General features: G+C 38.7%; 2 protein-coding genes and 7 non-coding genes across 9 annotated transcripts; 2 read left to right on the top strand and 7 right to left on the bottom strand.

Annotated features, from left to right (window-relative positions):
• Positions 1 to 3,567: 3,567 nt before the first annotated feature.
• Positions 3,568 to 3,649, bottom strand: TRNAS-AGA (transfer RNA serine (anticodon AGA)). Its single transcript has one exon. It is a non-coding gene; the product is annotated as a tRNA-Ser (tRNA).
• A 997-nt stretch (positions 3,650 to 4,646) lies between these two features.
• On the bottom strand, positions 4,647 to 4,728 carry TRNAS-AGA (transfer RNA serine (anticodon AGA)). Its single transcript has one exon. It is a non-coding gene; the product is annotated as a tRNA-Ser (tRNA).
• Positions 4,729 to 6,004: 1,276 nt separating this feature from the next.
• TRNAS-AGA (transfer RNA serine (anticodon AGA)) lies at positions 6,005 to 6,086 on the bottom strand. The gene has a single exon. It is a non-coding gene; the product is annotated as a tRNA-Ser (tRNA).
• A 1,276-nt stretch (positions 6,087 to 7,362) lies between these two features.
• Positions 7,363 to 7,444, bottom strand: TRNAS-AGA (transfer RNA serine (anticodon AGA)). Its single transcript has one exon. It is a non-coding gene; the product is annotated as a tRNA-Ser (tRNA).
• Positions 7,445 to 8,719: 1,275 nt separating this feature from the next.
• On the bottom strand, positions 8,720 to 8,801 carry TRNAS-AGA (transfer RNA serine (anticodon AGA)). Its single transcript has one exon. It is a non-coding gene; the product is annotated as a tRNA-Ser (tRNA).
• A 1,013-nt stretch (positions 8,802 to 9,814) lies between these two features.
• On the bottom strand, positions 9,815 to 9,896 carry TRNAS-AGA (transfer RNA serine (anticodon AGA)). Its single transcript has one exon. It is a non-coding gene; the product is annotated as a tRNA-Ser (tRNA).
• A 2,365-nt stretch (positions 9,897 to 12,261) lies between these two features.
• On the bottom strand, positions 12,262 to 12,343 carry TRNAS-AGA (transfer RNA serine (anticodon AGA)). The gene has a single exon. It is a non-coding gene; the product is annotated as a tRNA-Ser (tRNA).
• A 6,173-nt stretch (positions 12,344 to 18,516) lies between these two features.
• On the top strand, positions 18,517 to 21,830 carry DNK (P-loop containing nucleoside triphosphate hydrolases superfamily protein). The gene is made up of 5 exons (XM_023669544.2): positions 18,517 to 19,435; positions 19,849 to 20,316; positions 20,565 to 20,942; positions 21,057 to 21,124; positions 21,328 to 21,830. The coding sequence occupies exons 1-5, from the start codon at positions 18,764 to 18,766 to the stop codon at positions 21,536 to 21,538; spliced, it is 1,797 nt and encodes a 598-aa protein (XP_023525312.1). The 5' UTR covers positions 18,517 to 18,763; the 3' UTR covers positions 21,539 to 21,830.
• Positions 21,831 to 22,795: 965 nt separating this feature from the next.
• Positions 22,796 to 25,472, top strand: LOC111788033 (putative methylesterase 12, chloroplastic). The gene is made up of 6 exons (XM_023668169.2): positions 22,796 to 23,542; positions 23,953 to 24,021; positions 24,121 to 24,360; positions 24,566 to 24,709; positions 24,818 to 24,952; positions 25,017 to 25,472. Exons 1-6 carry the CDS (start codon positions 23,297 to 23,299, stop codon positions 25,287 to 25,289), a joined length of 1,107 nt encoding a protein of 368 aa, XP_023523937.2. The 5' UTR covers positions 22,796 to 23,296; the 3' UTR covers positions 25,290 to 25,472.
• The last annotated feature ends 80 nt before the right edge of the window (positions 25,473 to 25,552 follow it).

Genomic DNA, 25,552 nt, shown 5'->3' with positions numbered 1-25,552 from the left:
GTAGATGATGAAGAGTCATAGTCTTGAGCTGACAAAACCTTAAGTACCATGAGATGAACATTAATACCTTGAGGGCACCATGTGTAAATTATTGAGGGAGTTCTAATTACGCTTAATGGCACACTTGCCGAACCTCATTTAGGGAGCACAAATAGCACCTAATACTGAAATTGATTAAGCATCATGGAGAAAGAACTAACTAGCGCTTGATAGTATCATCAAGGAGTCTATTTGAGAGACCGTGATTAGTTGCCAACAAGGGATTTGACACAGAAGACATGGTCCATATCCATTCAAGAAACCTTAAATTACGTACATTAAAATTTTATTATTTTTTTAGTAATGTTTTAATCGAAAATCAATAAATATTAAAATAAATCATATAAACGTATACTAATTGAATTGAAACTAAATCCAATTAATCCACGCCATTCCCACGTTATTTCTTACCTAATTTCCTTGGCTGTTTCCATCTCAAGATTGTGACAAGCTCTAACTCCATCTCCCTCTATTTAATTATACTTTATAGCATCAATAATTCAATTAATTAATTAATATAATATAATAAAACGGCATTATTTTAAGGTGCTGGGTCTCCAAGTCTCATGTCTAATAAATAATTGTTCGAACATTAAAATATAATAGCTAGGGAGAGTTCGAAATATTATTTTATTGTTTAAGAACAACACAATAAATATAAATAAATAAAATTTGTCCAGACAACAGAAGATTATAGTTTAGAAAAATAAAGGTATCGATCCCTTTCATAAAAATTAAAAAAGATAAAAGAGAGATGGATCGATTAGATAAGAACGGAAATAGAAGAGTTTTTGGATGAAAAAAATGCACGAATTAAGGAAGGCTTTGTGTGCAAACTTCACCTAATACTTATCTTAATTTAATAATCTATGGTTTGTCACATGGCATCACCATAGTTTGCTCATAGCATTAACCAAACTTTGTATTTTTATTACTTTCCCATACCAAACCTCTTTCTTTCCTTAAAAACATTTTTTTCAATGCTAACCATTCTTTTTTTCTTTCACATTTTATTTTAATATTATTATATTTATTCAATTAATTTATTGGTTCAAAATCGCTAATAACTTACTGTGTAACGACTCAGATCTACCACGGGCTATATTGTCCTATTTTGGCTTTCCCTTCTAGGCTTCCTTTCAAGACTTTAAAACAGTCTGGTGGAGAAGGTGTTCGCACCCTTATAAAAGGTATTTTGTTCTCCTCTCCAACCAATTGGGACACACAATCCACCCCCTTTGGGGCCAGCGTTCTCGCTGGCACTCGTTCCTTTCTCCAATCGATGTGGGATCCCCTCCCACATTGGTTGGGGAGGAGAACAAAACACTCTTTATAAGAATGTGGAAACCTTCCCCTCGCAAATGCGTTTTAAAGCCTTGAGGGGAAGCTCAAAAGGGAAAGCCCAAAGAGGACGATATCTGCTAGCGGTGGATCTGTGTCGTTACATATTATTTCTAGAGATGTCCATTTAATTCGATTGGAGTTCTGTAAGAATACCACCGAAATAAAATCTTTGTTTAAATAAGGAATGAGGAATTTTTTTCTCATTAGCTAAATGGGATTGGGGATCCTTCATCCCCGTCCCTGCCTCTGGCCCTAATCCTTCCCAATCCTCGTCCCACTCCGCGGTCCGTATATATCTCATATTTTTTTTATGAAAATTTTCAAAATTGAATTCTTTATTTGTTAAAAAAAAAAACATATTTCTAACTGGGCTGGAGAAGGCTAATTGGGCCTACATAATTTTTTTTTTTTATAAAAAAAAAAAACATATTTGTTTGGTTCTGTTAGTTAGTTTAGAGGAAAGAGGGCACGTTGGTTTATGGGTTTAGAGTTTAGGGTTTAGGTCGTATCGTTTGTACCATAACCCTTATGATCATATAGTCAACAATTATTTAGTCATCATAGATCTATGATGGTTCTTGTAATGCTAGTGAGAATTGATAATGAATTGATGGTCATTTAGATGGTGGTGGACATTGATAATAACTTCATGGTGTTAGCTCTTCAACGTAACTCATGTTGAGTGTACATTACTAAACGAACATAAACATTCTAGAAGAACACGTTCTAGTGGACGTTCAGAAAACTCATCGTTCCCGACTTTCTCAAATTGATCCTCATGGAATGTGCTTGTTAAATCAATAGTGCTTAGACTTTCATCTTTGTCGTGATCACTATAGCTAACGTAACATTCTTATCAGGTGTAGATAATGAGCTAATTTTTGTTAGAGTTTCACCTTAGCTAATTAAGGCAAATATTATGAATATGTTAGTAAGAGACACTATCTCCATTGGTACGTGTAACGACCCTAAATTTTCACATCTCTAGAGTCGCCATTAATGTCTCATGCTCATCTTTAATGCAGAATATAATTCTAAGAATGCCCATCTTTATTAGCGAAAAAATTTAAAACTTCAGAATACGTTAAAACATTAGAAAACACTGCCGAACTTACGTGTTTCAAACATCAGGAGTTCAAAATAAGATAAAACAATTATAAATTAAATAATTTAAATAAATGAAATGCAAACACCCTATCCTAACTAAGACCAGAAATTTTAAATATGCAACTATACTATGCATGCGCCACAGTCTCTGATCACGATGCTACCGTCAACCGTACATGGGCACCTTGCCTTTACCTGAAAAACAATATGACACGCGGTCTAAGTATTTTGAAGAAATACTCAGTAAGTGACCCCACTATAGGGGCCATGCTAATGCAAACACATGCAATCATGAATTAAGAACTATCTCTAATCATCTTAAGGGTGGCCTCCAGTCTCGGACAAATTTGATGTGTAGTACTTCCCTACACACGACTCACACGTGCGAGTGTGAATCCCAAAGGCGCTCGCACACACCCTGGACCCTCTGGTCAAGCTAATTTGTAGCAACGTCCGGAGGTCAGCGGAACCCCATAGTGTTATGCGCCTAATGAACACCCTCATCTGTGTGCATTCGAGCTCATCATACGGTGCGCATCCGCACTCATCATCTCTAGGGGAAGTAGCCTTATGCTTATGAACATACAATATGCATGAGGTCCCTCTAAGTCCAATTATACATCTCTTCTGACACAACCCTCTAGTCTCATCTCTTGGTTACACTATGTAACACATGATCGTAGATATTTACATTAATATCATTTTCATACTCTTAGGGTTGTGTCCTATGTCGATCTAACAACATGATGCAATATGGCAAACAACATCATAAGGCATGTTCAATATGGAAAACATCATCATGTTAATAACATCGTCATGCATACATCATACTCATCGTAGAAGCCATTAAGTGCATCAAATATAACATGTACGTCATGCATCGAAGCATAAATAACCTTCTACTTTTTCAAATTTTTTTGTTTTCGTGGCTTTTTATCACCTTCTAACATCAAGAAATTTTTTCTATACGGGCACCGTTTTAAAATTAAATTTTACTCTATACGAAATGTGTAATTCCCGTCCAGTCCTCACCCCAGTAAAAAAAAAAAAAAAAAAAACTAACTAAAAAAAGGAAATCGTGAGCGGCAGGATTCGAACCTGCGCGGGCAAAGCCCACATGATTTCTAGTCATGCCCGATAACCACTCCGGCACGCCCACTTGATGAGCCCTAACATACACAAAGGTGTGGGAATTGGTTCGGCCAATTCGGTAAGCTGTACAGAAAGATATCACTCGGGGAAGAAGGATGATCACTCACCTATTGTGAACCTAGAATCCCACGCAGCGTCATTGAGTATAGAGAGGGATTGTTTTTTAATTTTCAGAAACCGACCAAAAACTTTCCCTAAAAGCTTGAACTAAAAAAATCTCTCCCTTTTCTAGAGCTTACTAGCCCTCGAGCTCTTCTTCACGCTTACTCCTTAGGTTCCTAGAAACTCAATGGACACGAGATTAAGGGAAAAATTTATCTATAGTGCTCGAATTATATTTTCAAAGTTTCTCCAAAACCACATTCAAGAACTCGATTGGGGAAATCTGTTCCGTGCATTTCCTGCGCTCGATCCCTTCTACAAAAGTGTGGGTAACTTTATGTTGAACGTGTAGGAATTGGTTTGAGGGAAATCGGTTGAGTGTAGCTCCCCAATTTTCTAAACAACAGTGAGTTAAAAACTCGAATCGTTCTTGCTTGTTTCTTGAGATTTCGGGACTCTTCTCTCGAATGGAAGGCCCATAATGATTGCCCTAACCTCTTCATAACCCGCCACTCCACTGCCTCTGATTTCTCCGGAAGCTGCACGCATCCTTACCTGAAACATCGAGGTGAAAGATACGATTTTTGCCCAGCTCAGCCGTCGGATGAGATCGTGGCAGTCTCGTATGGACCTAGGTTCAATTTTGGATGACATGGACGGTTGGATCCGCACCAATTTGGAATGAAGAATTCAAGGGGCAGATCTACGTGAAATCCTTGGACTTTAGTGCTACTGTTTCAAATTTTTTTTGTTTTCGTGGCTTTTTATCACCTTCAAACATCAAGAAATTTTTTCTATATGGGCACCGTTTTAAAATTAAATTTTACTCTATACGAAATGTGTAATTCCCGTCCAGTCCTCACCCCAGTAAAAAAAAAAAAAACTAACTAAAAAACAAAAATCGTGAGCAACAGGAATCGAACCTGCGCGGGCAAAGCCCACATGATTTCTAGTCATGCCCGATAACCACTCCGGCACGCCCACTTGATGAGCCCTGACATACACAAAGGTGTGGGAATTGGTTTCGGCCAATTCGGTAAGCTGTACAGAAAGATATCACTCGGGGAAGAAGGATGATCACTCACCTATTGTGAACCTTGAATCGGTTTCCTCTTTCCTTCTCCGATCAGGGGGTTAGAGAGCTTATCTCCCTTTGTCGTCTTTAGCAAAGTTCTTCATTTTCTTCCCACGAATCTATTGGTATAAAGGCTCGTGGACGAATCACACTACGGAGCTTCAATTTTGGGGTCAAAGCTTTCTGGTGTATGGGTTCCGAAAACTAGAAAAAATCATCCTCTTCGTCAGGCTAATCCAGACCTCCTCAGCTCTGGATTCCTTTATGAAAAATTCAATTAGTCTCTACGAACCTAAAGGAATCGGTCTCACGCAGCGTCATTGAGTATAGAGAGGGATTTTTTTTAATTTTCAGAAACCGACCAAAAACTTTCCCTAAAAGCTTGAACTAAAAAAATCTCTCCCTTTTCTAGAGCTTACTAGCCCTCGAGCTCTTCTTCACGCTTACTCCTTAGGTTCCTAGAAACTCAATGGACACGAGCTTAAGGGAAAAATTTATCTATAGTGCTCGAATTATATTTTCAAAGTTTCTCCAAAACCACATTCAAGTACTCGATTGGGGAAATCTGTTCCGTGCATTTCCTGCGCTCGATCCCTTCTACAAAAGTGTGGGTAACTTTATGTTGAACGTGTAGGAATTGGTTTGAGGGAAATCGGTTGAGTGTAGCTCCCCAATTTTCTAAACAACAGTGAGTTAAAATCTCGAATCGTTCTTGCTTGTTTCTTGAGATTTCGAGACTCTTCTCTCGAATGGAAGGCCCATAATGATTGCCCTAACCTCCTCATAACCCGCCACTCCACTGCCTCTGATTTCTCCGGAAGCTGCACGCATCCTTACCTGAAACATCGAGGTGAAAGATACGATTTTTGCCCAGCTCAGCCGTCGGATGAGATCATGGCAGTCTCGTATGGACCTAGGTTCAATTTTGGATTGCATGGACGGTTGGATCCGCACCAATTTGGAATGAAGAATTCAAGGGGCAGATCTACGTGAAATCCTTGGGCTTTAGTGCTACGTTTTCAAATTTTTTTGTTTTCGTGGCTTTTTATCACCTTCTAACATCAAGAAATTTTTTCTATACGGGCACCGTTTTAAAATTAAATTTTACTCTATACGAAATGTGTAATTCACGTCCAGTCCTCACCCCAGTAAAAAAAAAAAAAAAACTAACTAAAAAACGGAAAACGTGATCGGCAGGATTCAAACCTGCACGGGCAAAGCCCACATGATTTCTAGTCATGCCCAATAACCACTCCGGCACGCCCACTTGATGAGCCTTAACATACACAAAGGTGTGGGAATTGGTTTCGGCCAATTCGGTAAGCTGTACAGAAAGATATCACTCGGGGAAGAAGGATGATCACTCACCTATTGTGAACCTAGAATCCGTTTCCACTTTCCTTCTCCGATCAGGGGGTTAGAGAGCTTATCTCCCTTTGTCGTCTTCAGCAAAGTTCTTCATTTTCTTCCCACGAATCTATTGGTATAAAGGTTCGTGGACGAATCACACTACGGAGCTTCAATTTTGGGGTCAAAGCTTTCTGGTGTATGGGTTCCGTAAACTAGAAAAAATCATCCTCCTCGTCAGGCTAATCCAGACCTCCTCAGCTCTGGATTCCTTTATGAAAAATTCAATTAGTCTCTACGAACCTAAAGGAATCGGTCTCACGCAGCGTCATTGAGTATAGAGAGGGATTTTTTTTTTAATTTTCAGAAACCGACCAAAAACTTGCCCTAAAAGCTTGAACTAAAAAAATCTCTCCCTTTTCCAGAGCTTACTAGCCCTCGAGCTCTTCTTCACGCTTACTCCTTAGGTTCCAAGAAACTCAATGGACACGAGCTTAAGGGAAAAATTTATCTATAGTGCTCGAATTATATTTTCAAAGTTTCTCCAAAACCACATTCAAGAACTCGATTGGGGAAATCTGTTCCGTGCATTTCCTGCGCTCGATCCCTTCTACAAAAGTGTGGGTAACTTTATGTTGAACGTGTAGGAATTGGTTTGAGGGAAATCGGTTGAGTGTAGCTCCCCAATTTTCTAAACAACAGTGAGTTAAAAACTCGAATCGTTCTTGCTTGTTTCTTGAGATTTCGGGACTCTTCTCTCGAATGGAAGGCCCATAATGATTGCCCTAACCTCTTCATAACCCGCCACTCCACTGCCTCTGATTTCTCCGGAAGCTGCACGCATCCTTACCTGAAACATCGAGGTGAAAGATACGATTTTTGCCCAGCTCAGCCGTCGGATGAGATCGTGGCAGTCTCGTATGGACCTAGGTTCAATTTTGGATGACATGGACGGTTGGATCCGCACCAATTTGGAATGAAGAATTCAAGGGGCAGATCTACGTGAAATCCTTGGACTTTAGTGCTACTTTTTCAAATTTTTTTTGTTTTCGTGGCTTTTTATCACCTTCAAACATCAAGAAATTTTTTCTATACGGGCACCGTTTTAAAATTAAATTTTACTCTATACGAAATGTGTAATTCCCGTCCAGTCCTCACCCCAGTCAAAAAAAAAAAACTAACTAAAAAACGAAAATCGTGAGCAACAGGAATCGAACCTGCGCGGGCAAAGCCCACATGATTTCTAGTCATGCCCGATAACCACTCCGGCACGCCCACTTGATTAGCCCTGACATACACAAAGGTGTGGGAATTGGTTTCGGCCAATTCGGTAAGCTGTACAGAAAGATATCACTCGGGGAAGAAGGATGATCACTCACCTATTGTGAACCTTGAATCGGTTTCCTCTTTCCTTCTCCGATCAGGGGGTTAGAGAGCTTATCTCCCTTTGTCGTCTTTAGCAAAGTTCTTCATTTTCTTCCCACGAATCTATTGGTATAAAGGCTCGTGGACGAATCACACTATGGAGCTTCAATTTTGGGGTCAAAGCTTTCTGGTGTATGGGTTCCGAAAACTAGAAAAAATCATCCTCTTCGTCAGGCTAATCCAGACCTCCTCAGCTCTGGATTCCTTTATGAAAAATTCAATTAGTCTCTACGAACCTAAAGGAATCGGTCTCACGCAGCGTCATTGAGTATAGAGAGGGATTTTTTTTAATTTTCAGAAACCGACCAAAAACTTTCCCTAAAAGCTTGAACTAAAAAAATCTCTCCCTTTTCTAGAGCTTACTAGCCCTCGAGCTCTTCTTCACGCTTACTCCTTAGGTTCCAAGAAACTCAATGGACACGAGCTTAAGGGAAAAATTTATCTATAGTGCTCGAATTATATTTTCAAAGTTTCTCCAAAACCACATTCAAGTACTCGATTGGGGAAATCTGTTCCGTGCATTTCCTGCGCTCGATCCCTTCTACAAAAGTGTGGGTAACTTTATGTTGAACGTGTAGGAATTGGTTTGAGGGAAATCGGTTGAGTGTAGCTCCCCAATTTTCTAAACAACAGTGAGTTAAAATCTCGAATCGTTCTTGCTTGTTTCTTGAGATTTCGAGACTCTTCTCTCGAATGGAAGGCCCATAATGATTGCCCTAACCTCTTCATAACCCGCCACTCCACTGCCTCTGATTTCTCCGGAAGCTGCACGCATCCTTACCTGAAACATCGAGGTGAAAGATACGAATTTTGCCCAGCTCAGCCGTCGGATGAGATCGTGGCAGTCTCGTATGGACCTAGGTTCAATTTTGGATGGCATGGACGGTTGGATCCGCACCAATTTGGAATGAAGAATTCAAGGGGCAGATCTACGTGAAATCCTTGGACTTTAGTGCTACTTTTTCAAATTTTTTTGTTTTCGTGGCTTTTTATCACCTTCTAACATCAAGAAATTTTTTCTATACGGGCACCGTTTTAAAATTAAATTTTACTCTATACGAAATGTGTAATTCCCGTCCAGTCCTCACCCCAGTAAAAAAAAAAAAAAACTAACTAAAAAATGAAAATCGTGAGCGGCAGGATTCGAACCTGCGCGGGCAAAGCCCACATGATTTCTAGTCATGCCCGATAACCACTCCGGCACGCCCACTTGATGAGCCCTGACATACACATAGGTGTGGGAATTGGTTTCGGCCAATTCGGTAAGCTGTACAGAAAGATATCACTCGGGGAAGAAGGATGATCACTCACCTATTGTGAACCTAGAATCTCACGCAGCGTCATTGAGTATAGAGAGGGATTGTTTTTTAATTATCAGAAACCGACCAAAAACTTGCCCTAAAAGCTTGAACTAAAAAAATCTCTCCCTTTTCCAGAGCTTACTAGCCCTCGAGCTCTTCTTCATGCTTACTCCTTAGGTTCCTAGAAACTCAATGGACACGAGCTTAAGGGAAAAATTTATCTATAGTGCTCGAATTATATTTTCAAAGTTTCTCCAAAACCACATTCAAGAACTCGATTGGGGAAATCTGTTCCGTGCATTTCTTGCGCTCGATCCCTTCTACAAAAGTGTGGGTAACTTTATGTTGAACGTGTAGGAATTAGTTTGAGGGAAATCGGTTGAGTGTAGCTCCCCAATTTTCTAAACAACAGTGAGTTAAAAACTCGAATCGTTCTTGCTTGTTTCTTGAGATTTCGGGACTCTTCTCTCGAATGGAAGGCCCATAATGATTGCCCTAACCTCTTCATAACCCGCCACTCCACTGCCTCTGATTTCTCCGGAAGCTGCACACATCCTTACCTGAAACATCGAGGTGAAAGATACGATTTTTGCCCAGCTCAGCCGTCGGATGAGATCGTGGCAGTCTCGTATGGACCTAGGTTCAATTTTGGATGACATGGACGGTTGGATCCGCACCAATTTGGAATGAAGAATTCAAGGGGCAGATCTACGTGAAATCCTTGGGCTTTAGTGCTACTTTTTCAAATTTTTTTGTTTTCGTGGCTTTTTATCACCTTCTAACATCAAGAAATTTTTTCAATACGGGCACCGTTTTAAAATTAAATTTTACTCTATACGAAATGTGTAATTCCCGTCCAGTCCTCACCCCAGTAAAAAAAAAAAAAAAAAAAAAAAAAAAAAACTAACTAAAAAATGGAAACCGTGAGCGGCAGGATTCGAACCTGCGCGGGCAAAGCCCACATGATTTCTAGTCATGCCCGATAACCACTCCGGCACGCCCACTTGATGAGCCCTGACATACACAAAGGTGTGGGAATTGCTTTCGGCCAATTCGGTAAGCTGTACAGAAAGATATCACTCGGGGAAGAAGGATGATCACTCACCTATTGTGAACCTAGAATCTCACGCAGCGTCATTGAGTATAGAGAGGGATTTTTTTTTAATTTTCAGAAACCGACCAAAAACTTGCCCTAAAAGCTTGAACTAAAAAAATCTCTCCCTTTTCCAGAGCTTACTAGCCCTCGAGCTCTTCTTCACGCTTACTCCTTAGGTTCCTAGAAACTCAATGGACACGAGCTTAAGGGAAAAATTTATCTATAGTGCTCGAATTATATTTTCAAAGTTTCTCCAAAACCACATTCAAGTACTCGATTGGGGAAATCTGTTCCGTGCATTTCCTGCGCTCGATCCCTTCTACAAAAGTGTGGGTAACTTTATGTTGAACGTGTAGGAATTGGTTTGAGGGAAATCGGTTGAGTGTAGCTCCCCAATTTTCTAAACAACAGTGAGTTAAAATCTCGAATCGTTCTTGCTTGTTTCTTGAGATTTCGGGACTCTTCTCTCGAATGGAAGGCCCATAATGATTGCCCTAACCTCTTCATAACCCGCCACTCCACTGCCTCTGATTTCTCCGGAAGCTGCACGCATCCTTACCTGAAACATCGAGGTGAAAGATACGATTTTTGCTCAGCTCAGCCGTCGGATGAGATCGTGGCAGTCTCGTATGGACCTAGGTTCAATTTTGGATGACATGGACGGTTGGATCCGCACCAATTTGGAATGAAGAATTCAAGGGGCAGATCTACGTGAAATCCTTGGACTTTAGTGCTACTTTTTCAAATTTTTTTTGTTTTCGTGGCTTTTTATCACCTTCAAACATCAAGAAATTTTTTCTATACGGGCACCGTTTTAAAATTAAATTTTACTCTATACGAAATGTGTAATTCCCGTCCAGTCCTCACCCCAGTAAAAAAAAAAAAAAAACTAACTAAAAAACGAAAATCATGAGTAGCAGGAATCGAACCTGCACGGGCAAAGCCCATATGATTTCTAGTCATGCCCGATAACCACTCCAGCACGCCCACTTGATGAGCCCTGACATACACAAAGGTGTGGGAATTGGTTTCGGCCAATTCGGTAAGCTGTACAGAAAGATATCACTCGGGGAAGAAGGATGATCACTCACCTATTGTGAACCTTGAATCGGTTTCCTCTTTCCTTCTCCGATCAGGGGGTTAGAGAGCTTATCTCCCTTTGTCGTCTTCAGCAAAGTTCTTCATTTTCTTCCCACGAATCTATTGGTATAAAGGCTCGTGGACGAATCACACTACGGAGCTTCAATTTTGGGGTCAAAGCTTTCTGGTGTATGGGTTCCGTAAACTAGAAAAAATCATCCTCTTCGTCAGGCTAATCCAGACCTCCTCAGCTCTGGATTCCTTTATGAAAAATTCAATTAGTCTCTACGAACCTAAAGGAATCGGTCTCACGCAGCGTCATTGAGTATAGAGAGGGATTTTTTTTAATTTTCAGAAACCGACCAAAAACTTTCCCTAAAAGCTTGAACTAAAAAATTCTCTCCCTTTTCTAGAGCTTACTAGCCCTCGAGCTCTTCTTCACGCTTACTCCTTAGGTTCCTAGAAACTCAATGGACACGAGCTTAAGGGAAAAATTTATCTATAGTGCTCGAATTATATTTTCAAAGTTTCTCCAAAACCACATTCAAGTACTCGATTGGGGAAATCTGTTCCGTGCATTTCCTGCGCTCAATCCCTTCTACAAAAGTGTGGGTAACTTTATGTTGAACGTGTAGGAATTGGTTTGAGGGAAATCGGTTGAGTGTAGCTCCCCAATTTTCTAAACAACAGTGAGTTAAAATCTCGAATCGTTCTTGCTTGTTTCTTGAGATTTCGGGACTCTTCTCTCGAATGGAAGGCCCATAATGATTGCCCTAACCTCTTCATAACCCGCCACTCCACTGCCTCTGATTTCTCCGGAAGCTGCACGCATCCTTACCTGAAACATCGAGGTGAAAGATACGATTTTTGCCCAGCTCAGCCGTCGGATGAGATCGTGGCAGTCTCGTATGGACCTAGGTTCAATTTTGGATGACATGGACGGTTGGATCCACACCAATTTGGAATGAAGAATTCAAGGGGCAGATCTACGTGAAATCCTTGGACTTTAGTGCTACTTTTTCAATTTTTTTTGTTTTCGTGGCTTTTTATCACCTTCTAACATCAAGAAATTTTTTCTATACGGGCACCGTTTTAAAATTAAATTTTACTCTATACGAAATGTGTAATTCACGTCGAGTCCTCACCCAGTAAAAAAAAAAAAAAAAAAAACTAACTAACTAAAAAACGGAAATCGTGAGCGGCAGGATTCAAACCTGCGCGGGCAAATCCCACATGATTTCTAGTCATGCCCGATAACTACTCCGGCACGCCCACTTGATGAGCCCTAACATACACAAAGGTGTGGGAATTGGTTTCGGCCAATTCGGTAAGCTGTACAGAAAGATATCACTCGGGGAAGAAGGATGATCACTCACCTATTGTGAACCTAGAATCCGTTTCCTCTTTCCTTCTCCGATCAGGGGGTTAGAGAGCTTATCTCCCTTTGTCGTCTTCAGCAAAGTTCTTCATTTTCTTCCCACGAATCTATTGGTATAAAGGCTCGTGGTCGAATCACACTACGGAGCTTCAATTTTGGGGTCAAAGCTTTCTGGTGTATGGGTTCCGAAAACTAGAAAAAATCATCCTCTTTGTCAGGCTAATCCAGATCTCCTCAGCTCTGGATTCTTCTGTATTTTGTCTTTAAATGATAGACCGGGTTCCTCACCAACTGTATGAAACTCTTACTATGTTTTTAAAGAATCTTTTCGTGCTGCTTCTTGCCCAATTCTTCTAGATAGGCAGTCATCCATATCGTCTCCTTTGCAGCTTCAGCTATTGCCACGTGCTCAGCCTTAGTACAACGCATTTTTGAAGCCTCGACGTCCCATCATTCATGGCTTGCTCCCACTTGGTTGTATCCTCCAACTGTAGGGCCTCTCAGAGGGCTCTAGTGCCCTTTCATCAGCAACAGATAGTGTAATGAAGGTACATACATATCTTGTACTCTGATAGTGCTGGATGATCTTCTCAACACCGGTTTAGGTGTCACTTACTCTACTACTAGTTCCTCTGCAACAACCTCGGGAGTTTGTTGAGTATCTGCTACAAGATCACTAGGTGATTTTCTCCGCAACTTAACCTCAACTCCCACTTGCTTCGTGGTCTTGAAACCTTGCTCCGCATCTGGTTTCTCAGCAATATTTTCATGAGTATTTGCTACAACATCACTAGGTGAGTTTCCCTACAACTCAAGCTCAACTCCCACTTGGTTCATGGTCTTGGAACCTTGCTCCACATCTGGTACATTAGTAGAAGTCTCAGGAGTTTCATGAGTATCTGCTACAACATCACTAGGTAAGTTTCTCTGCAACTCAAGCTCAACTCCCACTTGCTTCGTGGTCTTGGAACCTTGCTCCACCTCTAGTTCCTCAGCAATAGTCTCAAGAGTTTCATGAGTATCTGCTACGACATCACTAGGTGAGTTTTCTTGCAACTCAAGCTCAACTCCCACTTGCTTCGTGGTCTTCGAACCTTGCTCCACATCTAGTTCCATTTCCAACCGCACTTTCTTCAATTCTCTTACAGTTCTTGTGAAGCTAACTCGTTTCTGCTTGCTCATAACACAGTTCTCACAACGACCCACATCAACAGATTTCAGACCTTCTAAAACTCCTTTCGCAACCAGCATCTTCATTCCTTTCACGCTCATATGTTCAAGTCTATTGTGCCATAGACTTGAATTTGAAGCACTCTCAGCAACAGCAGCTATGTTCATACACCCTGCAGTGGTGTATGAGGTTCCAGATTTTCAGCCACGTGCTACCACCATAGCACCCTTCATAATCTTCCACGAACTCTTCCCTAACTTTGTTGCATAACCTGTGCTGTCCAACTGACCAATAGAGATCAAATTCTTCTTGAGACAAGGAATATATCTGACATCTATCAAGCTTCTTAGGTCATTTTATTTCATCTGAAACTACTTACTCTTCAGTATACATTGGTACATTCATTCCCATCTCTATGGTCATAAGACTGTGTAGTTTATCTATGTTCGAGACGTCTAACTAAAATATATGATCTTGCTTAGCAAAATCATTTTCACGCATACACTAACATTTAGTAGCTTACTAGAACTATAGCTACTCATTCACACCAATAATCTCAGTAAATCTAAACATCATCAATACAACAATTTACATTCACATTCCCTGCAAGGTAAAACTTAACGTATTCTAAATTATAATAAATATAGAATTAAGCTAACATGAATGCAGTAAATTATAATACAATCAATAGAGTAAAGGTCCAATTATGAGTTATGTTTTATAATGACCAAGCAATAACAACATACACAATCAACGACATTTCAATTTCTTATCTTACGCAAGACATACCTAACGGTGATGGGGCATCGACGGTGGGACCATGGAACATGTCAAGCGTACATCGTAGGCTAGTCTACAAGAGCTATAATACCAACTGTAACGACCCAAAATTTTCTACTTAATTTAAGGTCGCTACTGTATACGTACCATAAACATTGAATGCGGAAGACTTCATTTAAATTCCATAAAACATAACCTTTATCTTAAAAGACAGCCATGGACTTACGTGTTTCGAAAACATCTTTAAAACGACACAACAAAAGACCCGAAATAAAATAAATAAGCGTTTTAACTCTAAAACATCATATTCTAGCCTAAGTTTAAGAAAACAAATACCAGTATCCTATGCATGTGCCATGGTCTCGAGTTGCGATGCAGTCGTCAGCCATACAGGAATGCCTTGCCTTAACCTGAAAATGTAGTAGCACATAGCTTGAGTATTTAAAGAAATACTCAGTAAGTGACCCCACTATTGGGGTTAAATGCAACAATCACATGCAATGAGATGATGGGACCTATCTTTCATTCCGTTTTTCCTACGGTGCTATCCTAACGGGTAATTTTGGACTTGTACCATATACTCTACACACAGCCCATACGTGCGAGTTATGGGCTCACCAGCTAGTTCGCACACCGCTGGGCCACCTTCCTTATTCGGTGGGCATACTCTGGGAGCCCCTTAGACTGGACACCTACTAGAACTAGTAACCGTCACGGCAGCACTATGCAAAGCATAACGATCGTTGTCCTGCCATTGGATGTACGCGTCTGTACCCTCGTGATGGGATAGGGGTATCCCCCCAAATGCATGAGCACACATAATGCATGAGGTCCCAAAACTTTTCCATTTTCATTATCCTTTAATACAACCCGCTAGCATTATGTACATATCATATCATTTTTCATATCGTTTCAGATATCGTTCATCATTCATGTCATATCGTTTCTCATTCAGTTCTCAAATCATACATAATTCTAGCGGGGTTATACTTCATGCAATTTATCGTAATTTCATGTCATTCATATCATGTTGTATACACACAATTTAAGAGACCTAACATAACGTTCTATGCTTTTAACATAACATTTCATCATATACACATCATACCATGACATATTGCATCACAATGTATCATATCATAAACGAGTTATAACGTAAACACTTCATAGTCATATCGTTCTCTAACTTATCATAGTCTTCACGTTCTTATACCTATCACAGACATATCATTACGTGAACATACCTTAGTCATCTCATCATAAGAACTTAACCTAACGCTATCGTTCTATCAATCCTAACGCTATCGTTATATCAATCTATCACAAACCTATCCCTTTCTACCCGTAGCCTAACCGTATTCTTCCATCAATCTCTCTTATCCATATCACTTCGGTATGTAACCTAACCTTAACGTTTCATGAACGTATTTTACTCTTATCGTTACATTTCGTTTTGTGTATTCTTCTTGTATCCTATCTCAAACATATCCTTGAACACATCGTACCATAATTATTATCATACAATTCACATATTATAACATATACATAACATATAGGAAGCATATCGATCCACAGACAATTCACACATATCAATATATATGACACGTGCAGAACCACAGGGCACGTGTCAACGTTAAATATAACCATGCCGATAGTAAGGTCATTTACCTGGCTAGCTTAAGTCGTTGTCACGAAAATATCTTTAATGAAAGTTCGATTCCGTCCTTTGAAATCCGAGTCAACCTATATGAGCCCATGAAATTAGTTTCAGGTTTGAACTCTACAACATTATTTCTCTAATTTACATTGGTCTTGTTAAGAGTCTTGAAATGTTATATATCTCTAATTATATTTTTATTGAAAATCTTATTTTTCATTGGTTAGTGTTGTATAAGAAAGTAGATAAGCTATTTTAAGTTATCCTCTAACTCTAACTCTCTATATTTAGTATGTGATTTTTAATTCCCTAATTTATTTATTTATTTATTTTTATTTTTTTTTATCCTTTTAAGTCTGTTGTCATGTATTCTAAATTTTTAGTGAATCTCTGTTTCCAAATCTTGTTATCTCAGTGTTTGCTGTTAAAAGTTTTCTTCCCCATTCTATCTCTAATCTATTCATTTGGCTACTCATAATTGATCATTCTATCTCTACTCTATTCATTTGGCTACTCATAAAAATTTAATCTAATATTACTAATCCGACGTGATTTACTCGATTTCGTATAAATGATTGACATTTATTTTCTAACTCAACTAGACCATTCTAATAATTTAATGAAGATCTACTTATAATTGACTGTGATTTCTAAAAAAAATAAATAAGATAAAAGAATTGGCTGTGATTTCTAAAAAAGAAATAGGATAAGAGAAAATGAAAATTTAATATACTTATTGATCAGATCTCTCTTCACTTAACTTGAATCTCAACTGGGTAAAGATCATTCTTTTTTTTTTTCTCGAGTAAATCTGACAATGTTGTTTGATAAAAGAAAATGAAGATTTAATATATACTTTATTTATCAGATCTATGTTCACGTAACTCTTCTGTGAATCTCAACTAGTAAGCCATTCTCTTTTTTTTTTTCTCAAGTAAAGTTGACAAAGTTGTTCACCTAACTCTTCTGTGAATCTCAACCTCGTAAAGACCATTCTCTTTTTTTTTTTTCCTCAAGTAAATCTTACAATGTTGTTTTTCTGTTTCTTTTTACAGTAACTGTTACTTGCAAGAGATAATTGTGGGGAGGGAGAAATTCTGATATGTATGGGTAAATCTGTCGTTGTTTTTACAGAAATGAATTCTGATTTGTTGCAAGATTTATTTTTAGGGAAGGAGTGGTAAAAGATAGAAGGGAGGAGGAGAGATCCGCTACCAAATGTTTTTTTATTTATATATTTTTATTAGTTATTTATTTATTTATTTATTATTATGATTATTATTATTAATATTATTATTATTTTTTATTATTATTATTATTATTATCATTATTATTATTATTATTATCATTATTACTATTATTACAATTACTATTATTACTATTATTACAATTACTATTATTACTATTATTATCATTATTATTATTATAATATTTTCCCCGGTTGTTACACTTTTGCTGAGAACTACATCTCGAATTTCATCAAACTTCAGTTTATTAGATCCTCGGGAACTACTGATTGCAGCAAACAACGGTATCCCACGACTCGGGTAAAGATGACATCAAAATCAATGCTTTAATTTTCGAAATTAAAACATTGATTTTGATGTCATCTTTACCCTTCCACCAAACTCAGTTGACTTACGATCATATTGAATTCATTTATATGATTAGCAACAGATCCACCTTTAGACATCTGTAGATTGAACAATCTCCGCATCAAATACACCTTGTTCATAGTCGACGATTTTTCATACATATTTTACAGCGCCTTCAACAGATATAACATTGTCTATGGAGCCTGTTAAACGCCACATTTCTGGATAGCATCAACCGCTTCAGCCCTAAGGCTTGTCGATCCTTGAGCTTCCACTGCTCTGTGGTCATGGTATCCGGCTTCACCCCCAACAGGGGTTCGTGAAGACCATTCTGATACAGATAATCTTCAATATGCATCTTCTAGAAATCGAAATCGGATCCATCGAACTTCTCAATTCCAATCTTTGAACTTTCCATCTTCAAAGATCGTGGTGACTTCCGCCTAGCTCTGATACCAGTTGTTAGGATCGCACAACAACACACACACTCGATCTAGATGAACACAAAGAATAGGATAAAGAAAATGCAAGAAGAATATTGGCTAAAAGTTTTGTATTGATGACTTCACGTATGTACAATACGAGAGAATACAGAGAATAACATTTTCAAACCTCTGTCTAATGGATATATATATATATATATATATATATATATTTTGTTTAGCTTACTATATATACCTTTATCAAATATAACCATCTACCCTATATAGCTTTTTATTAGATATAGCTTTTTTACTATACATATCTATTTATTATTTATGACAATTTACTTTACATGTCATTTATCAAATATAGTTTTCTATAAACGTTTGACTGACTAAGCTATAAAATAAATATGAGGCTCCATTCGGTAGATAACACGGAAGGGCCAAAACCCTGTGGGAGGGCTGACAGTGTCACAGCTCACATGGCCGCAATTTTAAACCCTTAGCCCCCTTTTCCTTTTCCTTCTCCTCCTACTGTTTCTCCATTTCCATCATCCCCGCAGCGCCAAACCCCTTTCTTCAACCTCTTTCCCGCTCTCTCTTTTTCTATCTCATTCTCTTTTCTCTTCAAACCTCTTCAAAACTGTTAATAGGGTTTTTGCTCACTGAAATGCCCACAACAACAAGCGATGCAGAAACTGTTGCGATTAAACCCTTCGTCTTCTTCCTCAGCCCCCATTCTCTGTACTGCTGTTAAACCCTTTTCTTCTCTACCTTCCAAGACCACCCTCTTCAGCCCTAAACCACCGCAGCAGCCTCTTCTTATGTCGGCTGCTACTTCATTTCATAGCGGCGTCACTGGCTCTGCCTTTTCCGCTTCCTCTCTTGTCAGAAAACCCTCTTCCGCCGTTGTGTCTTCTCGCTTCGTCGCCGCTAATTCGTCGAGAAATTGCTACTTGTGCCGGTGCGCAATCGAAACCCCTGCCGCATTGCGCGCGTGGTTTGTGTTTAAGGATAATCGAAATGGGTTACGACGGCCGGCGTGGGTGCACACGGATTCTGATGGGTTGTTTTCTTCTTCTGGTGTTGAGGAGCTGAAGAGCTCGAGAGTGGCTGTGGCTGGTGATAATGGTGGAGATGGAGATGAAATGGTGTGTGATAATGGTGGAGAAAGTGGGAAGGTTTTGGAGGAAAAAGGGTCTAAGTCGAATAGGAGGCAGAAGAGTTTGTCTGGTGGAAGCGTGTTGGTTGGTGATCCTGATTTGTTGACCATTCCTGGAGTTGGTCCAAGGAATTTGAAGAAGCTAGTGGAGAAGGGGATTGGAGGAGTGGCTGAGCTCAAGCAGTTGTATAAAGATAAGGTGAATAAGTTCGGCCACTTTTGTTTTGAAAATACTATATTATGAGTATTGTTTCTAAGTAGCTTTCTAATTTTTGATATTGGTTTCTGCTAGTTCCGTGTAATGCTAGAAGTATAGAAACATTGTGGTTTACTGTGTTTCGTTTTGAAGATGAACAAGGGGCAGGTTTAGTATCACTTTTGAAAGAGAAATAGTGTTTTAAAGTGTTGATCAAAAGTCATCTCAAACTCACTCTGTTGGAATCCTTATTTTAAATTCTAATGTGCATATTTTAGAAATTGTCTATGACAAAGTAAATCCAACTCCATCAATGTGCTTGGCTGATTAACATGTACTTAGAGAAAAAGTATTTGTAATAGCTAGGAGAACATGATTAAAGCTATCATGAAAAACACTCCCTGCCTTTTTTGCAGTTCTTTGGTGATTCTAGCCCGAAGATGGTTGAGTTCTTACAGAGTTCTGTTGGAATTATCCACAGAAATCATGCTGAAAGTATAACTGCTTATATAAAAGACAGTGTCGATGAGGAGTTGACAGAGGACAGTTCAAACAAAGATGCAAAGCCATCTCAGAAGAAACGGATTACATTCTGTGTCGAGGGAAATATTAGTGTTGGAAAGACGACATTTCTTCAAAGAATAGCTAATGAAACTCTTGAGCTACGTGACCTGGTTGAAGTGGTTCCAGAACCTATTGACAAGTGGCAGGATATAGGACCTGACCACTTCAATATACTAGATGCATTTTATGCCGAGCCTGAAAGATATGCTTATACTTTCCAGAATTATGTGTTTGTCACAAGAGTTATGCAGGAGAGGGAGTCTTCTGGTGGAATCAAGCCACTCAGGTTGATGGAAAGGAGCGTTTTCAGCGACCGAATGGTAAGAAGACATAATCTATAACTTCGTGTTTTAATCTTATAAAGTCAAACATGTCGTGTGTCAGGGCTCCATGTTTTTTCATTTGACTTTCTCTAGAGTCAGTTTTTGTTGTGACATTAATGATCAACATTGATGAACGAAATACCCTGTAGTTTCTTCCTTTTTCTTACTTGACTGATTATTTGAGAAGAAGAGACCCTTACTATAATATAAAGGCTGACACTTTTGTTTCATTGATACTATCAAAGGTGTTTGTGAGAGCTGTTCATGAAGCAAATTGGATGAATGAGATGGAGATCAGCATCTATGACTCGTGGTTTGATCCAGTTGTATCAACCTTGCCCGGGTTAATTCCTGATGGTTTCATCTATCTTAGAGCAAGCCCTGATACATGCCACAAAAGAATGAAGCTACGTAAGAGAACTGAGGAAGGTGGGGTCAGTTTAGAGTACCTCCGTGACCTGCACGAGAAGCACGAAAGCTGGCTGTTCCCTTTCCAAAGTGGTAACCATGGGGTTCTATCTGTCAGTAAGCTGCCATTTCATCTAGACAGTTCTTTACACCCTGATATTAGGGATCGTGTCTTTTTCTTGGAGGGTGACCATATGCATAGAAGCATTCAGAAGGTGATCTGAACCAAAATGCACACCATTTTGCTCTTTCAATACTTATATGCAGCGAAAAGGAGCTTATGATTTTCTTTTTCTACTTTTAACTTTTATTCTTTTTGTGGTGAGCAGGTGCCTGCATTGGTTCTTGATTGTGAACCAAACATTGATTTCAGCAAAGACATTGATGCTAAGAGACAGTAAGCCGAGTTTTGTATTGTTTATGTTGCATTTATCATTGGCGAGTGAGGGAATGTCAAATATTATCATCATTTAATGGCAACCGTGATATTCAACCCCGATAATTTACTTACAAAACAGTTTGTTCACACTAATGTTGATATTAATCTGCATATGTTTGTTACATTTGATTCTTATTTTCTGTGTATGTTGGCTCATGAAGGTATGCTCGTCAAGTTGCCGAATTCTTTGCATTTGTAAAGAAGAAGAACGAAGCGTCTTCATCAACTGCTGGGCAGGACGGTGGAAATGGTTCCCAACCACAAGTAATGCTGCCAAACAAAGGATTATGGGTACCGGGCGGGAATCATTTCCCAGAATCAGCTCTGAAATCATTGGATTTCAGGCGGGCAATGTCGATGATGTCTGGTTAGTGATCAGATCCTTCCTCCATGTTTTTTTTTTTCCCATTTTGGTTCCCAGATTCATCTCAACAGCCCACTTGTTTTTCTGTTGTGTTTCTGGTGAATGTGGACTAATGTGTAAAAATGGTTGCTGCTGCTGTTAGTGCTTAGGAATGTAGTTAGTTTGTACGATGTTAGTGTTGGAGATGGTTTTGTAGGTTGTAAAACTCTCTTCCAGTTTCAAAAAATTGTTGGAGATACGATGAACTGATGAACTATGCTTACTATAACTGTCTTTATGAGAAGTTTCTGACTTTTTCAACCTCTATAGTTTATTGATTCTGAATAATTATCATATCATATCATAATTAGTTTTGTTTAATCACAATTATTGTGTCATTACAATGTCATTAATTTGTTTAGTGATGGGTTTGGAAAGATCCAAAGGGGTAGGGGTGATGTTGACTGAGATTTTGGAAGCTATTAACAGCCACAATTTTTTGAAAAATCAAATGGCATTGGCTGCATTTAATTTAATGCCTTCCCTATACATATTTGTTATACATATTTGTTGTTGTTGTACTCCTGCAGATTGGACTGGTAAACACATTTTAAGATTTCAATGGTTATGGTCAATGCTCAATAACTATTTGTCTTCAAATTTTCTAATTATTTTATTTCCTTTTTTAATTTTTTTTTTTACCAATTTCATTTTTTTTTAATTTCGCTATTTGTTCGAGAAAACTTGTACCTAAAGTCGGGGCCTAGCCGCCGAAGAAGTGTCAATGGAGGCCCTGGTGGAATAATAGAATAATAGTAGTACTCCAATTACTAGGAAGTTGATAGACTCGTCATAAATTAGGTCGGGATCTTAGGATCGATGTCTTCAATGAGGTGCAAGTACTAGCCGCTACCCTAATTTTCTTGAGACTGACACGAAAAAAACTACTAGTAGTAGGAGCTAAAATTTAAAACACCGTGGTCAAGACGTAATAAAATAAAAGTTCGATTGTCTAAATTTTGACGTGGGCAAATTCGACCTCAAATCAATTAACAAAACTGTATGATCAAAACTACAAAAACAAAGATGAAAATTTTGTTGTTGTATATTGGTGATATGTCCACAGCAACCGCCAAAATCGATGAGAATTGATTGAAAAAGCTGCATGCTTTAAAAAGTAGACAAGAATCATTTATTGCCCTGAAACGGCTTTGATTTAATTTAACCAAAGTTAAACAAACAAACAAACAAACACACTCTACCCCATTACCATCATTTTTAATTCTCCTTCAAGTTTTCAACTGTAAAGTTGCTGTTTTGTTTCAATTTCTTCAATCTCTTCTCAATTATCATCATATTCCCAAATCAATTCTTGATGTCTGCCGTTATTATTCATGCCACCGAGTAATAAAACGTTGAGGCGATTTGTAAACATGGGTGTTATTATTCATGCCACCGAGTAATAAAACGTTGAGGCGATTTGTAAACATGGGTTGTTAATTTCAGCGTTAAAAAGTCTTCCAAATTTTGAAACCCCAGCTCGGCCCAACCCCCTTTTTGTTTTTGTTTCCTCTCAATCTTCAACAACTCTCTTCTTTTCACCCGCTCCCGCTAACTAAACTCTCTACAAAATCATGGCGAAACAAAACCCCAGGAAAGGGGTGGACAGAGCGACCCATTTCTCGCCTTAGAATTCGTTTTCTTGAGATTTCTTTCGATTTCTTTCGATTTCTTGTGGGTTTGTCGAAAAAAAATTGTGGGTTTTGTGGGGATTTAGGTACTGAATAATGGGTAATAGCCTAATGTGCAAGTCAAAGAAGGACGTGAAAGAGAATGGATCTAGAAGTAAGAGAATAGGTCGGTCTCAGAGGAAGTTGCAGAGTGAAGAAGAGTATTTGCAGAAGCAAGCTCTTTCGTTGGCTCTTCATCAGCTCCAATTATCTCAGAGGTTCGATGGATCCACTTCGAAGAGAATTGGGTCGACTAGCTCTCGTAGACGCAATCTCTCCGATCCATTCTCTAATGGAAAGCAGGTGGGACGGACTTCATTTTTTGTCAACACTTTTGATTACTTATTTTGTGGGTGATTGAATCATTCAAGAAAAAGTGGGTTATCATCATTATGCTCTGTTAATTTCATAGCCGATTGCCTTTTTGGAATCTCATATTTTATAATCATTCTTAGTCTACTTTTCAGTTTTAAATAGTTTTTTTCCCCTGCTTTTTATGGATTGACCTTTTCAGGCTATCATTACTATGTTCTTTATATCATTATGGGGAGGATGAATGATCTTTACTGCTTAATATAGATATCAGAAAACAACTTTTAGGCAATTAATCTGCCATGTGATGCAAATTATGAGAAATCTACTAGCCTTGAATGGAAAGTAGAAGGACTATTGAAATGTAATCAGTATAATCTTAATGAGTTTTTCCCCCTCAGAGTCAGAGCAAGAGAGATTCAAAGTTGTGTGGAGCAGCAGATGTGAGTTCAAGTGAAGCAAATCTGCAGGTGAGGCTTGGAATGTTTACTTTTTCTCATTTTCATTCTTTGATTTGTTGTTCATGAGTGAGTTTTTCATTGATGGATCTATCATATAATTTGACACAGGCAGCAGATTTTCTGGAAAATGTGAAGGAAAAGAAATTTGTTTTAGTTCATGGTGAAGGGTTTGGAGCTTGGTGCTGGTACAAAACCATTTCTCTACTAGAGGAATCTGGATTGTCGCCCGTAGCCATTGATCTCAAAGGTTCCGGTATCGATCTAACCGATACAAACGGGGTGAATACTCTAGCAGAGTATTCAAAGCCATTGACTGATTATCTTCAAGATCTTCCTAATGATGAAAAGGTTGGATAACAAATAGTTCAGGATTGTTTGTTTGTGAGTTTAGTTTAAAGATTTATCTTCAAAAAAATTGTTCTGAGGGTTCAACTGCTTGTTCTCCAAATTAGACTGCATAACTAAGATGGATAGTACGATACTTGTTAGCGTGTCCGTGTCTTGTATCTGTATCTATACTTCATAGTTACTTAACGATTCTTGTATTTTGAAGGTTGTTCTAGTTGGGCACAGTAGTGGAGGTGCTTGTCTTTCGTATGCATCGGAACATTTCTCGAATAAAATAGCGAAAGCAGTTTACGTGTGTGCAACGATGGTGGCTGATGGACAGAGACCTTTTGATGTATTCATGGAAGAGGTAAGTGATTAGCATTTATAGCTATGGAAAGTTGCTTTTCTGGGCATTTTAAGAACATTTCCTCTCAGTTGTTCGTGTTGATGATATAAACTTATGATCGTTTTGCAGATTGGATCAAAAGAGATTTTTATGAAAGACTCTAAGAATTTGATGTATGGGAAGGGAAAAGACAAACCTCCTACAGGATTCATGTTTGAGAAAGAACAAATGAAGGGGTTGTACTTTAATCAATCTCCTACAAAGGTAGTTTAGTTTAGATCATTACTTAGTGTGTGTGATTCATTATTAATGTGTGGTATCACTGCAGGATGTTGCTTTGGCTATGGTTTCCATGAGACCTTTCCCACTGGGTCCAGTCATGGAGAAGCTCTCACTGTCGCCCCAAAACTATGGAAGCGGGCGTCGATTCTTCGTTCAAACGCTCGACGATCGTGCACTCTCACCTGATGTTCAAGAAAGGCTGGTGAGGGAAAACCCACCTGAAAGAGTTTTCAAGATCAAAGGCAGTGATCATTGTCCTTTTTTCTCTAAGCCACAGTCACTGCACAAGATCCTCCTGGAAATCGCTCAAATACCATAAAAACTAGGCCTCTCTTACTCAAATCTGTCTAACAGAAAGAACAAAAATATTTTTTTTTTTTCTCTTTTTCCTTTTGAAGTTACTTATTTATAGCAGAACCAAACAAATTGTGGATGGGAATCAGTCATGTTCTGGTGTTAGAAGTTCTAGTGATATATAAAGAACCATAATTTTTCTTGTAAAGATACGAAGTGTTGGATTAGAGTTTCATTCATGTCGATTTTGAAGCAATAAGAAGGCATCTGGTTCATGAATTTAACATC

Source organism: Cucurbita pepo, chromosome 2 (assembly GCF_057944985.1).
Source record: "Cucurbita pepo subsp. pepo isolate OVF chromosome 2, ASM5794498v1, whole genome shotgun sequence".
NCBI lineage: Eukaryota > Viridiplantae > Streptophyta > Magnoliopsida > Cucurbitales > Cucurbitaceae > Cucurbita > Cucurbita pepo.
Note: the sequence above shows the minus strand (reverse complement) of the source record. Positions and strands in the feature narration are given on the sequence as shown.

Coding starts and splice junctions, on each gene's coding strand:
- LOC111788033 (XM_023668169.2), top strand. CDS start 23,297: ATGGGTAATAGCCTAATGTGCAAGTCAAAGAAGGACGTGAAAGAGAAT. Junction 23,543..23,952: donor CATTCTCTAATGGAAAGCAG/GTGGGACGGACT, acceptor TTTCCCCCTCAG/AGTCAGAGCAAGAGAGATTC. Junction 24,710..24,817: donor TTGATGTATTCATGGAAGAG/GTAAGTGATTAG, acceptor ATCGTTTTGCAG/ATTGGATCAAAAGAGATTTT.
- DNK (XM_023669544.2), top strand. CDS start 18,764: ATGCAGAAACTGTTGCGATTAAACCCTTCGTCTTCTTCCTCAGCCCCC. Junction 19,436..19,848: donor AGCAGTTGTATAAAGATAAG/GTGAATAAGTTC, acceptor CCTTTTTTGCAG/TTCTTTGGTGATTCTAGCCC. Junction 21,125..21,327: donor GACATTGATGCTAAGAGACA/GTAAGCCGAGTT, acceptor TGGCTCATGAAG/GTATGCTCGTCAAGTTGCCG.